The sequence below is a fragment of the Dermacentor variabilis genome, chromosome 1 (genome assembly GCF_050947875.1).
Source record: "Dermacentor variabilis isolate Ectoservices chromosome 1, ASM5094787v1, whole genome shotgun sequence".
NCBI lineage: Eukaryota > Metazoa > Arthropoda > Arachnida > Ixodida > Ixodidae > Dermacentor > Dermacentor variabilis.
In genome coordinates this window covers 257,404,824-257,420,867 of record NC_134568.1, presented here as the reverse complement: position 1 = coordinate 257,420,867, position 16,044 = coordinate 257,404,824, and the positions used below count along the sequence as shown (strand labels likewise).

The 16,044-nt window shown below is 41.9% G+C and overlaps 1 protein-coding gene across 13 annotated transcripts in view; it reads right to left on the bottom strand.

Annotated features, from left to right (window-relative positions):
- Positions 1–16,044, bottom strand: part of kis (chromodomain helicase DNA binding protein kismet) — a 209,878-nt gene that overhangs the window by 104,291 nt on the left and 89,543 nt on the right. For 10 of the 13 annotated variants that reach the window (XM_075673530.1, XM_075673529.1, XM_075673528.1 and 7 more), the window contains 3 exons: positions 12,935–13,128; positions 8,430–8,551; positions 4,066–4,080 (listed from right to left, as the gene is read on the bottom strand). In XM_075673530.1, the coding sequence (XP_075529645.1) occupies positions 4,066–4,080; positions 8,430–8,551; positions 12,935–13,128 (331 nt within the window). The remainder of the gene's footprint in view (positions 1–4,065; positions 4,081–8,429; positions 8,552–12,934; positions 13,129–16,044) is intronic. The other 3 variants (XM_075673534.1, XM_075673537.1, XM_075673540.1) reach the window with 1 other exon arrangement.

Here is a 16,044-nt window from a genome sequence, read left to right as displayed (position 1 = left end):
CAGCAAGAAGTTCCTTACGTGGCTGCATTTATTGAGAATCACTAGCAAATTGTATAGCAGGGTTTGGAATTTGTAATTATTGCGAAAAACTTGAACAAGCCAGATATTAGTGCTTCTCGTTCGCGAGGTAACATCTCTGATAGTTAGACGTGCAGTATCTTTAATAAATTGTTCAAAAGAATCAGAACAGAAATAGCAGGATCGCAAAACGCAAAAGACCACACCAAACTAGAGTAACTTATGTAAGACAAAAAGAGGGCGTGGTGTATTTGTACTTTCACCTTCAAGGGGAAGATATATCAACAACGAGCTAGTGCACCAATTATACTAGATACTTTTTTTATAAATATTAAGGATGTGTTGGGTTCCAGCTGAGGTTTGAAGAAAATGTGACACCTAAAATTTTATGCTCATCGACGAAAACAATATCTTCGCCGAGATAAACTAAAGATTGTGTTGATTGGAATTTTTTTTTCGGTTTGTGCGTTTCACTATTTCCCTAAACTTTAATTCGTTTAGTGAAGCAACAGATTACACAAGTAAAAGATGTTGCCTTGAATAATTCTCGAAATCACGCGCCACTACAAACAAAGTCACAGCACTGCCGTGTACATAGCTGCACTAGTAAATAGCATTGAGTTTGCAATTTCAGCTCTTTCCGCAGCGCGCAGTGATGTAATACTTAGCAGACACGATCGTTAACGCACATTGTATGCACGGCACTTGCCAGCTCAAAGTGGCTGGACCTGGTGAAGGGCCCTTTAATTAAAGACAGACTGCAATAGAATTCAACTGGCTAAACTAGTCATCGATGAGTGGTATATACTACTGAAACGCCCTACGTAATACTCGCTTTGGGGACCTCTAGAGGTATCTTGATTAAATACATAAATAAAACAAATAATACAAGAACAATGTTGGCAAAACTTCAGGGATGGTGACTTAGTCCTTTTCTTATTAGCAGCCTTTCATCGCAAGTTCTAGCTCACTGCCTCTGAAATGCTCAGCATATGACTGGCACAACGTGGCCTTAGAGGTGCATGCTCCGGAGCTGCACTGTTTCTTTTCTTCGATTTTTTTTTTCATAATCTCTGCATAAGAAACGTCTATTTTTGCAAGCTTTTCCCGACACATTAACTTGCATTTCAAATGTAACATTTTTAGGTGGAGGCTGCTGTATAGCTACACTATCTGAAACTAGACTTTTTATGGGGTCCAAAATTTAAATGCAAATGGCCTTTATATTATATCCCCCTTTGTCATGGGGGTAATCAGTGAATCAGTGTGCCTATAAACTCCACTGCTCACACTAGATGTGTGCATTTGAGTAGTAGGCTTTCTTTGTATCCACATAGCATTTTAGAGATGGCCCCTCTTGTCTGTGCATGTTTTATTGCATGGTGTTAATGGCTTAGCGATTCTGGTGCCCTGTTTTCCTGCACTCATGCTTATGACAGCCACAAAGAAACCATTCCTTGTAGCAAGAAGCGTTGGGAAGCATAAGCAGCACATTTGTGGGGGGATCTTTGAACGTAATTTATTGTTTTTGAATGGCTTAGCTTTTCTGTATAAAACATCTTTGAGCCACATTTCCATAAACTTATCAATCTGCAATTTTCAATAACACCGAAACTATCAAAAGGTGTATAATAATAAAATTTGCTTTAGAAAGCTAAACTCAATGAACAAAATTGGGTGGTACTAAACCACCATCCTTGCCAGCAGCACCTAAGACACTGTGGTTACTGCAATACTTCAATCACCAGCACCTAAAAATAAGACAGTGTCCTGTTAAAATTGTGCCATGTCATTGATCAAGTCCCAGACTCTTCATTTGCAACCCAGGTGCACACGCAAATGAATTTTGAATGGAAGCATCGGCACACATTGCTCATGACACCTGGTCCAATTGCACTTTTCATCACAATAAAACTTGCATGTCCATTTCTGCTGTATAAGTGAACCAGCATGTATTGCCAATAATTCTTGTAAAATGTAAGTCAGAATATAGGCTGAGATGCAACTCGGAGGCTGAGAATGCCTCAGGCTAAGGTGACTGTTTGGGCAATTTAGTAGAACATGTTGGTAGCCTCAGGCTATCCTAATAATGCCTCACCTCACCTAACAACCCAATAGAACATAACCGGTCATTTGTTCAACAGGAATTTGAATTTGGTGACCAGTTTATTATATTTGTAATAAGTATTTATCGTAAATATTTAAGAGCCCAAACAACCACGAAAAAATTTGTTTCAGTGATTTGAAAACTGACATACTTGTAACTTGCATCTACACTAGTAAAAGAAGATGGCTAAAAAATGCATAATCCTTAAAGAATGCAGAGCTTTCCATGTTCTGACTTAAGTGCTTCAAGCTAATCTCTGGCTAAATTCTGCAAGCATTTATGCGGCTGCATGAACTAAACCAAATGATTGACTAACAAAAGAAAAAATTCCTTCAGTGCACTGTTGCAATTATTCTGTCATTCATATAAGGGATACCTCGGTGCCTCAAAAAAAAATTACTCGCATGCAAACATACACATTCTCTGTATGGTATGAGAATGAAAACCCTAGTGTTGGATACAGCAAACCAAAGATGCAATCCCTAATCACAGAAAGGAACCTAAATCAAGAAATACCACTAAGAGCCTCATTAGTGCTTTACTTGATGTTCTGACACATGCCACTGGCATAATGCACAGACATTTTTCAATTCTGAAATACACAACCTATCTACAAGGTAAGGAATAAAAATTACCCAACAACATGCACAACAGAGGGCAACACAAGGGTTCAAGGGAGAGGAGGGGCACAAAGGATCTCTCATGCACTGTTTTTCACAGGTTAAGAAAATGCCTCAGTCAACAGCCAGCAACACAGTAGGAACACATTACACACAAGACAAGCACTGGGCAATGAGCAACAGCCATAACTTGGCACATCAGCTTCACTCATCCTACACTGCAATTTGATTTCACCTGCTGTCATACCAGCCAAATTTCAAATAACATCCTACATAATAACGAGTTGGACGCTGATCCATTACTATTACATGCCTAACAAGCTTTATCCACGTAATACTGCAAGAACAAAATTATGCAGCACTGATGACTGGCATCAATGTTTGCCTTTATGGATTTCAAAAGCAGCCCAGTAATTGAATGCAATTTCGATGCTAGAAATACCACAAAGCCCGACACAGTATTAAAATCACTGAAGTGAGAGAATAGTACTGAATCATGGAGAGTCAATCTTGTAGTAAATTCTGAAGACCAAAAGTAAAGTTATGGCCACAAATGTATCCGCAAGAAAGCTACTGAACAAAACTGGCATTTTACAAGGAAAAAAAAGAAATGGGAAAAACGATTGCCTCCTCCTCCTAAACATGGCCCCCCCCCCCCCCCCCCCAAAAAAAAAGATGCTATATGGTCAAGTTACATCAACCAATGCTGAATATTCTACCATCTTTTACTACTGCAAATGCTTCATTCCCAAACGAAAATGTGAGTGAGACCTAACATGGTCAGAGCAAGAAAACTACACAGCTGTGAAAAGACTCAACGAAAAATATGACCTCCACCATGAGCCATAACTGCAGATAATAAGTGGTGCAACAATTCACTGCTGTTAGCAGAGGTAAAAACCACCTACTTTCAAAGAATGTGCAGCAAAGCTAACTGATGGCATGGAGTAGTATTCAAAGAAAAGCTTCCCAATAAAATCAATGCTTGGTTGTGGAGTGAGCCATAGGTGAACAAAGGCCAAGACAACTGCTTGCAGCAGCAGCAGTAGCAGTAGCAGCAGCAGCAGCAGCAGCAAGAGCAGCAGCAAGTAGGAGGGAGGGTAGGGAGCAACAACAAGGGCCAAACACAAGGACAAGGAACAGCCGCTAAACGAGCAATAAGGGTGATGAAACAAGGGAGCTACAGGAGCACCCCCGCATCAAGGCTAGGTAGGACTGCACAACTGGGAGAGACACCACCGAGGTAAAAGGGAGATGGCAGAAGCTTCTACAAGCTGCAAAGACAACAAAGAGCTTGCCAAAATTGAAATGGCATCCTACCTGGTAGGCTGTGTTCTGCAAGGGAGGCACAACCAAGAAAACTGTTTAATAATTCATCACAATCCATGTTTTCAATGCACTCACTCAAGCTGCATCCCCATCAAATGTCAAACGGTTAACTTCTGGACAGTACTTGCCTGGGAGGAACTGCTGTCATGTGTTCCTCATACACAACACCTCACTATGATGCAACATGGCCACAATGTTACTCCCACAAAGACAAAACTGTCATAAATTACTAAACAATGAAAAGGCCTTTTAAAAACAGGAAAGTTAGGGCGAGGTTCAGAATAGATATAAAACAAAGAATTGTATTGCACAAGAACACAAGTAAAATCTCCCACCTTGCCCGATGATCTGGAATGCTACTTCATCCTAATAAATCCTACATGGTGACATTTCTATTCTGTCCAGCAGGCATTATTGTATTTAATAACTTAAAAGAATAAGGCCAGCACCTATGAAGAAGTTCCTAACATCCCAGGGAATTGGCTTTTATTATTAGTTTTGTATTACCTTAATATATTGCCATTTATGTTAGCTTGCTTTCATTATAACAAACAAAAACTAGAGCAAAATATTAACATCATAGCCAGAAACTAGCAATATGAAAAACTAACATTTCAAGAACATTCAAAATAGCACTGACATGATAAAGCAGTATACCTGAAGCTTTTAGGTGTATACTACATGAAAATTTCTATGTTGATGCCAGTATGCCCTTCCTTAAATTTTTTAAGAAAAGGAACATCTACCAAATGCATTTTAAGTGCTCTTTCTAATGCTGATCCCAGTGGTCTGAATAAGTGAAAATAACCTCTCTCCAAGCCATATTACAAATGCTGACACATGAAGAATGGCCATCATGTTTTCTGTGCATTGCATGTCACTTATAAAAACTAAAGGAACACTAAAGTGATCCTCAATTTTGAATGTGTGATGTAGACCACACTGCATTGATTACCGTATTTACTCGCACAATCATCGCACTCGCGTAATGATCGCACCCCTAAATTTTGTCGTCAAAATTCAATTTTTTTCTTTCCCATGTAATGATCGCACCCCGAACTTCTCGCAGCGATATTTCGTGTGCCCAGTCTAGCTAATGATGATCGCGCTTACCATCTGTCAAATGCTGTCACATGCTACATGAACGACTCTTGAAAACATACCAAGCGGTCTCCCCGCGCCAAACGTTCTTAAGCAGATGCCCCATTTCATTCCCTTCATCACTATCCGCACTTCCATGGGGAAAAAAAAATAGCTACAACCAAACTTGCCTTGGCTTTATTACTTGTAGGCTTCATAATGGTTTTGGCCAACAACCACAAAAAAGGCGCCTTTCGATTCTTGTCGTCTGCACTCATGGGCACGCAACAAATAGCGAGTGGCAACGATAGGGGCCACGTTTACGCCGATACGTTAGAAGTGTACCCTATTCATATGTCGAGGCTTGTAACACAGCAAAGATATTTGCCCACCCTTAGCAGAAACGTGCCGTATTAGGAGAGTAGTGAATACAAGTGCCGCAGTTTCCGCAGCATGCCCGCCATGTGTTTCTATGTCACTGACAGCTATGCGCACCCATCTCTGTTTCTGTCCCCTCAAAGTGGACATGGCTACGTTATTGTAGCAAACTTGGCAGGTGTTAACAGTATTATTTATTACTGATACGGAAGAAACTGTTTCAATGCGCGTATTGCACTCACGAGAAGAAAAAGAATCGCGTTCGGCGTGTTCGGCTTGCTCCGCCGGCCTCCATTTTTGTTTTGGTGTCCCACATCCTGTTGTCATCCCGTAGCAAATGTGGGATAAAGAAAAAAAATTCTTTTCGCGGGAAATTTAACCTGTGTAATGATCGCACCACTGAATTTGCGTCAATTTTTTTGACAAATATGTGCGATCATTATGCGAGTAAATACGGTAGTAATGCTCCAACCTGCCTGGGCCCAAAGCTGCAACTTATTTATGAAACGCGAATAGATAGCAGATTGCATTGACCGCATTGGTGGTGGCATGAGCTGATGCATGCCACGAATCAATAGCACACATGTAGTAAATGGACACCATACTTTTGTTGACCGTGCCAAATTTCACTGCAATCATCATGCACTGTACTATCACAGAAAGCAAACTCATACACATTTGTGTCAGTAAGGCTATAAAAACAAAAATAAACCAGTCATAGTACTGGACTTCAAATAGCCCACTGACCAATAGCTTCATGCAAAACTCTGCCTGAAGGGCACCCTGTTTCCCATGCAGCAACGACACATCATCTCCGAACGCCAGCCCCTTGTTTGCATTCGGGAAATACTTCGCTCAAGGGAAGAGCCATGTGCTCAATGTGCTACATGCAGGTTTCTCCTTGTCCACATCCACCTTGGGCAACATTAGCTCAAACTAAATGCATTGTGTGGCTTTGGTAACATATGCTGTAATAAGCATAACTAGCATTTTACTCTAAACTGGCTTACATGGCTTACAAGTGCCTTTTCTTGTTTACGTGGGATCTAGCAGCTAGAAAACGTATCATATGTTCGTAGTTTGTCGATGTACTGAACGAATATTGGTGCCGAAAAATCGTGTTTTCCAGGAACATATGAACCGCTAAAACATAAGCGAAACTGTATGAGGTCTTTTTTGTGTTCTTGATCGTGAAAGCTGGCACCAGGAAACTCTATACAATGAGATTATATCAACGAGGTTCCACAGTATCAATGAAAGCACTAATCTCCCTGCACTTCATAGAGCCCCTACTAATTTAAACTTTACATGAAATGGGTCAACCTAAGATCACAAATGATGGTACTATGCAGCCCTCAATGTAGCTATAGTTCCAAAGAATTGGAACACAAGTACTTTGCAAAACTTCAATAGAACTTTATATTTCTGCTACATCAACTGCACCCTTCAAGAGGCCTTTTCTCATTGCTTTACGCCAGTGCCTACAGCAGACACATGCCTAAACACTGGCATAATGTTGCTTTTATCCTGAGTACTTTTCTACCACCATGAAATGTTCTACCTAAGCATTTAGTCCACTTTGCACAGACACGTGAATTCTCATGTACAGTGTACAGCTCCTGATAAGAAACGCAATTGTACATACTTAGAAAACTCATGCCAGCAGTGGCAAGCAGAATGTATTGTTCGCTTCACAACTAGGCTGAGTGAGCAGAATGCAATATGTAAATTTTCTTTACCTTTTTGTCTGCCTTTCATAGCCAAGCATACTACAAACTTCTGATGTCTCCATGACAAGCTTTTATCAAAGATATAAAACCAATACAGTTATCTACAATGCTTGAATGCACAAGATGTAAACAGAGTGGATTGAAGGAGACACCAAGCTGAACACCCTAATTAATGGCTGTAACAGTATAAAGACTACTGTTCAGTGCAGCATATTGGTTGAGTCGAGCAAACACAAATACCTACACTTTGCTTCAGACTACTATAGTTACCTGTGCAGGCAAGAACAACTTTGCAACTGGAACAACACTCCCCAAGTGGCTTTTTTCCATTACTTTAAGCAGGTGGATGGCTGCCATGTGCACTAAAAATTGCATAATCTTATTTTTAATCCTGAGTACTTTTCTGCTCAAGCGCACAGAAATTAACCAGTGCTGCTTGCAATGCATTGCATGCCAGGAAGTCGGGCACTTCCACACTTACCTAAGAAGTAAATTTGCATGTGTCACAGGCTTGGGCATTCATTTTTACAGTAAACCACATATAAATGCATCAAGCTTAACTATAATGCAACCAACCAATGGACTTTGGTAGCAGTCCAAGAACCTAATGTGCTAATGAATGTGGGTGTAGCAGCCCCTTAAAACAAATCAAATCACAGAAGGCTTTTTTGCAACATTAATGGCTGCTTGTGTTGAGTTAGTATGCATAGATTTTGTTACCGAAAGCTCAAAAGCAGCAGAAAAGCATGCAACTGTTTACTCCCGATGTGAATTGGCAGATTATGCAGCAGCTATCAATACCCCTTTTATAAGTCATGTTAGAAAGGGTACCTGTGCATAGACAAAATAAGAAGTTGTTTTCCAACACTATGCAAACTTTCTTGCGTACTGCACGTTTGTGCAGGTTGCTCAAAAAAGCATGATACTCTAGTCCTGTACTTTCTACGCACTAAGCATTGGTGTTGAAATGATATGAAGAAAACCTAATATGACAGTGCATGACAAAAAGGTGAATATATCCTAAGACAATTCTAACATTACTTTCACAAGGTCAGTAGTTTCAGAAGTTCCTCGAACAAACTTGTAGTGTGAGGCCAAATGAAGAATGAAAAGCAGACTACTCAACCCCAAGAAAAACAAATTAAGAAGGTAGCAAGAAATACACACCCTTGCACGCTGAGCATTGATGAGCTCCCTTTTTTTGTGGTTCCTTTGGTACATGGTAATGATGCGCCGAAGGCGTGTGTTCAAGTCGGAAGGAGAAGGGAATTCCAAAGTGCCTATTTCACCTGAGAAAGCAAAAAAAAAGTTCACGAAACTTAATACGGAACAAGACATGCTTCAGGAGCATATGTGTGTTTAAATAACTTCAGTGCATGATGCAAAATTTGCAACACATTACAATAAATACTACAGGGAATGAAAGCTCCTGTAACTGATGGCAGTACTTTCAGCTATCTGTAGTGACAGCCTGACAATGGTCGAGTTACGGGCCATGAATTTGTTGCAACGCCTTCTACTCGATTCTATGACACTCTGAATATGCGCTGTTCATGGCCAACTGATTTCATTGATAATGGGTGAGAACATTGCTCTGACAGGATGTCTACCAAGTTGGCATTTTCAAGTTCCCTGAGTTTTCCAGGTTTTCCTTGAGTGCCATTGCAAAATTCCCTGGGTGACAGAGAACTTGTTTTATTTCGAGAAGGGGTGACATCATGTCGCCCTATGCTGTCACTCTCTAGTAAGCATGTTTTTAAAAAAAAGACGACTTAATCCATATTGAATAGTAAGGAGTAGTGTTTATTTTACTCCAAAAGAAAACAGAAGTGAGGGGCTAGCATAATGCACAGCAAATAAAATATATTAAAAAAAATGGTAAAACCCATTGCAAATCGAGTCAAACATCCTGAAATACAAATAAAAAGGAGATGCATACTGAAGCAAATATTTTCGAATATAAGCATTTCTATCAACTGAAAACAAACTCATTGGTATGAGCCCGAACTTTGTCACAAGTGATATTCTCTCACAACGGCTGGTAAGTCAATCTCAACTGTCCTGACATACTCTAGGCCCCTGCACACCTTAGAGCTGCTTTTCACTGCTTTAAATAGTTTATTTTGGTTTGGATAAGGGACACCTGCATCTCGGCTTCAGCCAAAACTTTGTCGGTTGTTGATTGTACACTGGCCTCCAGCCAACAACACGGCGTCAAAGACCATTAATTACGATTGCTCTGTTACTCGAGCCAGCATTACCGCGACTTTCGTACCCTTTCGATAAAACTAGCGCTAATTTTGCCTGATAGAATAACAAATTCCCCAAGTTTTCCCTGAGTATTTCCAGACTACTCAAAATCGCTGAGAATTCACGGTTTTCCCTGTTGGTAGACACCCTGTCTGACCACTGCCGAAGAGTGACAAGCCTGATAAGGAATAGCATAAAATTCGTTGCTGGAAAATGATGGCCACGGAATGTCTAGGCCAAGGGCAAGCATATATGCGAACAGCAACACACGTTGACAAATTTAGGTCCCATACTATTCATGATAGACCACATACGAAACATCTTTCATTTTTGCAATATTTCATACTACTAGCACCGGACACTTCAACGGTGCAAAATGACATGGAAGTGTGCTTTTTGATGCATCTTGCACTAGTCACACGAAAGATAAAGTCCTTGGCATTATGCCAAGAATGCCATCCCTCATGAACGCCGATGCATCTTGCACTATATTCATGCGAAACTTAAATTATTTCCGATAGTGATGGTCTGAGAATACAGCGCACCTTTTTTGGCCACTTCTGGAATAAAGTCACACCATTTTTGGATGAATCCGGTATTTCGAACTCCAAATTATTTGGAAGTTTTGGTGTTCCCCATGAAATCCGAATTCTAGGTTGGCGACTGTAAACAAGAGCTTAACAACGCAGCTATGGCAAACCCCCTTCTGTATCCCTTGATGGCAATACTGTTTTTTGGACGATGATATTAATTTTCTTGCGTTTAACTCTGGTATCCCAAGCAAACAGGGGTGCAAAAGGTCGTGACACCCATACCAAAGAGGCTTGTATTGCCAACTTGGGGCCTCTTACTGCACTAGAGAGCGAAGAAGAAGAAAAAGGAAAAAAAAAGGGAGAAGAACGAACAAAAAAAAAGGGAGAGAGAAACAAGAATGAGTAGAAGTAGGATTGAAGGGGCATGAGAAACAGGGCCAGGTAAATTTGGAGGCCTATGACTCCAAAAGCAAATTACCGATAATACTGCTCCACAGCAATGTCATCATTGCTGACTGACGTAGGGGGCGCTCTTTGTGCTGTTGGCAATGAAGTTCTATATCCTCAAGCGAGGCTTGTCAAAGTAGGCTAACGGAATTTTGACATTAATGTGTCGTTCTGCGACGCTTTCCCTAACTGCGTTGTCATTTCGCAAAAAAAAATAAAAAATTCTCGTGAAAGTTAAGTTTTTCTCATGTTCCCCCCTAATTTCATTACTGCGAGGTTCTACTGTAGTAGATATTCGATTCCCAAACTGAATTATTCAAATGTTCACTATTCCATTCAATTTGATAATATTTGAGTATTTGAAACCCCCTAGAATTCGAGCACGGAGTGGAAGGTAGCTACAGAGCAGTGAACTTGCCCCAAGAATAACTATGCATCTACATCAAACCTAAGAACACTTGTTGGGCTTCCAGACTTATTTCATGACAACTTAGGCGAAGAGTAAACAACACAAGCCCAGTAAATGACAGTGCAGAAGACTGCAATCACAGATGGCTGACACATGTCGATTCACTAACAGCTAGGATAGGAAACGATCGGTGTACAGTCGAATACACTTATAACAGTATCACTTTTAACAACATATCGGTTATACAATGAGAAGCTGCTGCACCGTCAACTCCTGTATGTTTTTTATGGTAAAATATTCCACTTACTACAACGCCCCCATGCTGCATTATTGGTTACAGTGGAACCCACTTATAAGAATCCCAGATATAGCGATCTATCAGTTATAACGACCACATTTCAGAGCATTTGCGATTTTACAACCATCTCTATGGAAACTGCTTTTAGATATAACAAACGCTTGTTAAATCGCCATACTGCTTCAATGAACACTACGAACTCAGTCACGGAAAGAAGAGAACACATGCGAAGTGCCAAAGCAAGGAAGTGCGACCAAACGGTGCACGGCAGCGCGCCCCCCACTCCATCACACCGTGACAATGATACGGCCTTCGAGATGAGCGAGCGACCCTTTTGTATGGATTTCGGAAGGCTCAAAAAAGGTCACATGTGGTCAAGCATTTCCAAGGCACACCTCCAAGGTAGAGGCGTGCCATGCACAGCATAAACAGCATGATGCGGGGCATGCCCTGGCACGTGCACCGGTACAAAATCGGATGCCACGACGGCGTCACTCACATTTTTTTCGCAATTGTCAGTGTGGCACCATGCGCGTTACACGTCTGTTTTAACGATTTGGAATGACCATCTATATCTTTCCCCCAGGGGAACGACGGCCGCTCAAGTGTTTCTGTCGACGCAGAATGCTGCACCACATGCTGCCGCCACACAATGTTGCAAAGGGTCAGTGCTTAGTTCATTGTTATTAGGTGATCATAGTTCAGCAGCGCTTCCTTTACGCGCTTCCTTTATGCGCTGCTGACTGCCGATAATGGTTTGCTATGATGTTTTGCCTTTCGAACATCGCATTTGTTTTCACCTGAAGTGACCTAAATAACATAACTTTACGGCTCCTGTGTGGCTGACGCGCAGTCATAATGCCGGGACCATTATGCCCGAGACCTTAGCAGAATAGCGACATGCCACAGTAGTTTCGGAAGCTAATGCTTCTGGCCAACTAGAATACCGACGGAGCAGCAGTACGGGAAAGCATTGCTTTGAAAGGCACTCCACACGACTTCAGTCAGTCGGCGTTGAACTCGTAATCCTCTGGATGAAAGTGAGGCAAGCACACTATGCGATTTTTCGGCTCTTTGCCAGCGCGCTGTGGCAGAGGTATAGCACTTAACCACTTCGAACGGAGAGGCTCACCCGTTGGCACACAGTGATAAGTAACGTTGGATTCGCCACTGCAACTGCTCTTGGCCAAGTTCCGCGGACCATCCGCGCATCCCACGACATCACATGGACGTGGCATTCTCGCTGCTTGTTCCAGATGCAAGTTTCGCGAGCCAGCAGAACCAGCGCAGCAAGACGCGATAACGAAACTACGCGGCACCGAGTCGAGCTCACAGAGTTGAGCAAAAACGAAACCTTTCGACCACCCATACTACTCAAGGGTAACATCACATTTTTTTTTCTTAAAATCGAATAGAAGTAGACAAGCAGCATTTTCTTCCGTCTTATAATCTAATGAAATGATCTTTTTAATACGAATAGTTGAGTACTAGTGACATGAATTATGATGAGGAGTGCCTTCGTCATCAGGCTAGTACCGGAATGTCCCTTGGGGGTCTCAAATCATGTCATGCATTTACCTCAATTCCTCGGTTACTAAAGCTCTGTTCGCGATTATATTCATACCTTACACGTTCTAGAGCATTGCTTTATCACTTTAACTTCCCTTCATAGTAACCTTTAGCGTCCCTTTAAGCTCATTTTGCAGCACAACACGTTCAGTGGCCTTTTCCTTACCTGGCGCTTGAGGTGCAGCAGTAGTGGGCCCAGCAGGATTGGGTGCAGGCTGTTCGACAGTTGGTGCCACTTGCTCTGAAGACTCCGAAGGCGGTTTCGCCTCTGACGATGTAGATGGCTCAGGAGAGACGGGCTCTTCTTCATCAAGGTCCTTCTTTCCTTCTTCGCGCTTGTCTTCTAGGTCCTCAGGATTCCTAAATAGCATGATTAACACGTGAGTGAATCATACAGCTTCAAAATGAGATTTACAGGTTCTAGTATACTAGAAACAATGTCATAAACACTAGCACTCCTAATGGCACATGCAATGCTGCACCACACTGGACATAACCAGAGAAGAGACATCAACATTTCGGAATACAATATGCAAAATCTGCGACAACAAACTTCTCGTGGCAATGAAATATTTTCATATTCCGAGTGAATTTCCATAGAATTCAATACATTTCTGATCTCGTTGGCAACAAAATATCACTGAACTGCCATCCCGCATCAATGAAATTCCGGAATGTTACCCTGCATATTACCTACTCACATGAGGCTAGCAGACTCCAAGAAGTGCTCAAATGCCTTTGCTTCACACATAAATTGCATAAAATAGCACCACATTACATTTTCATGGGTTCCATCATTATTGTTTACAAGAACAACCAAGCAACTGCGTACGTGGGGAAAATGCCATGGCTGCCATCTTGTTGTTGAACACCTATTTCAAATGGCACGGCTACGTGTCTCTGCTGACATGTGACGACGGTTTTTGCACAGGGTTGGTACAGGTCTCAGAGAAAAAATATTCAAGGATATTTATTCAAGGACTTTCAAGGCCCTGTCAAAGCTTTTCCAAGGGTGCAGAGCAGCATCCCACTTAGCAACTTTTTTACTATAACAACACCTCCAAAACACTATAGTTATACTTAGCTACAACAAACTCACTAAAATCAGCATGTTACTTCCGCATATTGAAATTGGACCTTTCACGCAAATAAGTAGTCACGGACATACTTTTCCTGCAAGGAAACGGCTAAAAAAACTTTTAACATTATTGCACAATCACAAAAAAAAAAAATTAATTTCACTGAGGAAAAATATCAGATTGTTGAACTTGAGTCCGCGTAAAAAGGTGCGGTTTCATACCATGTTGACGATATCTTTACACTGACACTAAGAACCAAAGCCTGTGAAGCTTTCACAGCCACTTCGCCACCGCGACTGATAGCGATGGCCATAGTGGGACGATGCTACCAGCCATCTTGGCTCGTCCATTCCTTGTACTCGCCACAGATTATCTCCTAAATAGGAGTGCAAGGGCAGCGTGAAGAAAAAAAAAAATGGAAGCCGACACATCTGCTTTTGTGCCGCGCACCCAATGCAGCCTGATTTCGCTGCATCTCGGGCCTTGTATGTCTTTCTCCCTTCCACTCCTCCGAAACATTTCTCCGACAGCACCAACAGGGAAGCGGTGAAAGCATTGGCATAGCTTTAAGGGGTGGGGTTGAAGCCACCCCTCCATTTCCTCTTTCCCACAGAACAGAAAGTTCTGTGGAAAGGGAATGGGGAAAACAAACAGCGACACGGAGGAATGGTAAAGGTTCAATGTGAAAGTGAAAGCAAGTCGTGAGCTAGTGGCGGTCCGAAGGTGGAGGGGGGGGGGGGTGTAGTCATGGAGGCTATTCCCTCTCCCATGCCTACACATATATCGTTTTCGCCGCCGCACCAAGAACAAATAGGCAAAAGGTGCGGCTTACTAAGCAGCTGTGTCAGCTAGCGTCAGATTGCAGAAAAAACGACTAGTACATGGGTAGTACAAAGGTACAACAGTGAATATTAGGGCAACTTTCTCAGACATTTCCCCTTCAACCAAGGAAACACACCAGCTAGTGGACAGGGCGAATAGACCATTAAGGGAGCCCATTTCAAGAGGCGCAAGCTGATGGGCCATTGTATCTAGTAAGATTCCAGAAATTTTCAGGGGAATCAGCTTTGTTAAATGTCGAGTAACGTCAGTAAAGCATTTTAAGCAAAACATGTACGCACCTGCATGATATATAACTATGGGGTGGCATAGCAGTACGCCTTCTGTGCGGCCTGGACACACTACACCCGATTACAATGAGTGCAAATTAGAAGATGCACATTCAGAAATGTGTAGTTATCAAAGCAACCTGCCTTTTGCATTGCTCTGTGGCGCCACCTTAGCTGGCACCGTGAGAAACAAAATGTACAGCGTCGGGGGGGGGGGGGGGGGGGGGGAGGTCGCGGGACACAGAAAGGCAGACTGAATGAAGCGAGCTGCAATGGTTTTGTGCATTTTAGAGTAGTAATTTTCTTTTTGTGGGACTGGATGCTCCCTCAGCAGGGCACCAGACATACTTTTTTAAGTGCAGAAAGCAAGTTGTGTGAACAAAGTGAGATCAGCTGGGCAACCAATCAAAACTTGAGAAATTGCGGTCTCTGGCCCCCAACCCTTCGTACAGGATGGCATTACATACGCTAGTTACTGCCCAAACAAGTTTTTAAAAATATTGCTTCCGAGTTCTTCCTAATGTTTGTTCACAATATCACCCAAGCTCTAATTTCTAGTACGCTGAAGTTTTATTTGTTATTTCCAATAGCGACATTCAAAAGGCAGAAACAAGGCACAATACACTACACGGTCATCTTTTGGCGCTTGCCTGTCTTATAGCTAAAGCCAAGTCGGAGTTGCGATATGTGTAATCAGGGTGTCTACCAAGTTGACATTTCCAAATTCCCTGAGTTTTCCAGGTTTTCCCTGAGTGCCGTTGCACACTTCCCTGAGTGATGCAGAACTATGTTTTATGTCAAGATGGGCTGAAACCATATCACCTGATGCTGTCACTCTCTAGTAAGCACATGAAAAAAATAAAAAGCCGACAATCCAATTTGAATACTAAGGAGTAGTGTTTATGTGATTCAAAAAGAGAATAGAAGGCAGGGGTTAGTAAAATGCACAGCAAATAAAGTGTCTTCGAAAAAAATTGCAAATGAAATCGGACATTCACAAATACGAATAAAAAGGAGATGCACATAGAAGCAAATATATTCGAATATGAGCTATTTCTATCAACTGATAACAAGCTCAGTGGTATGAG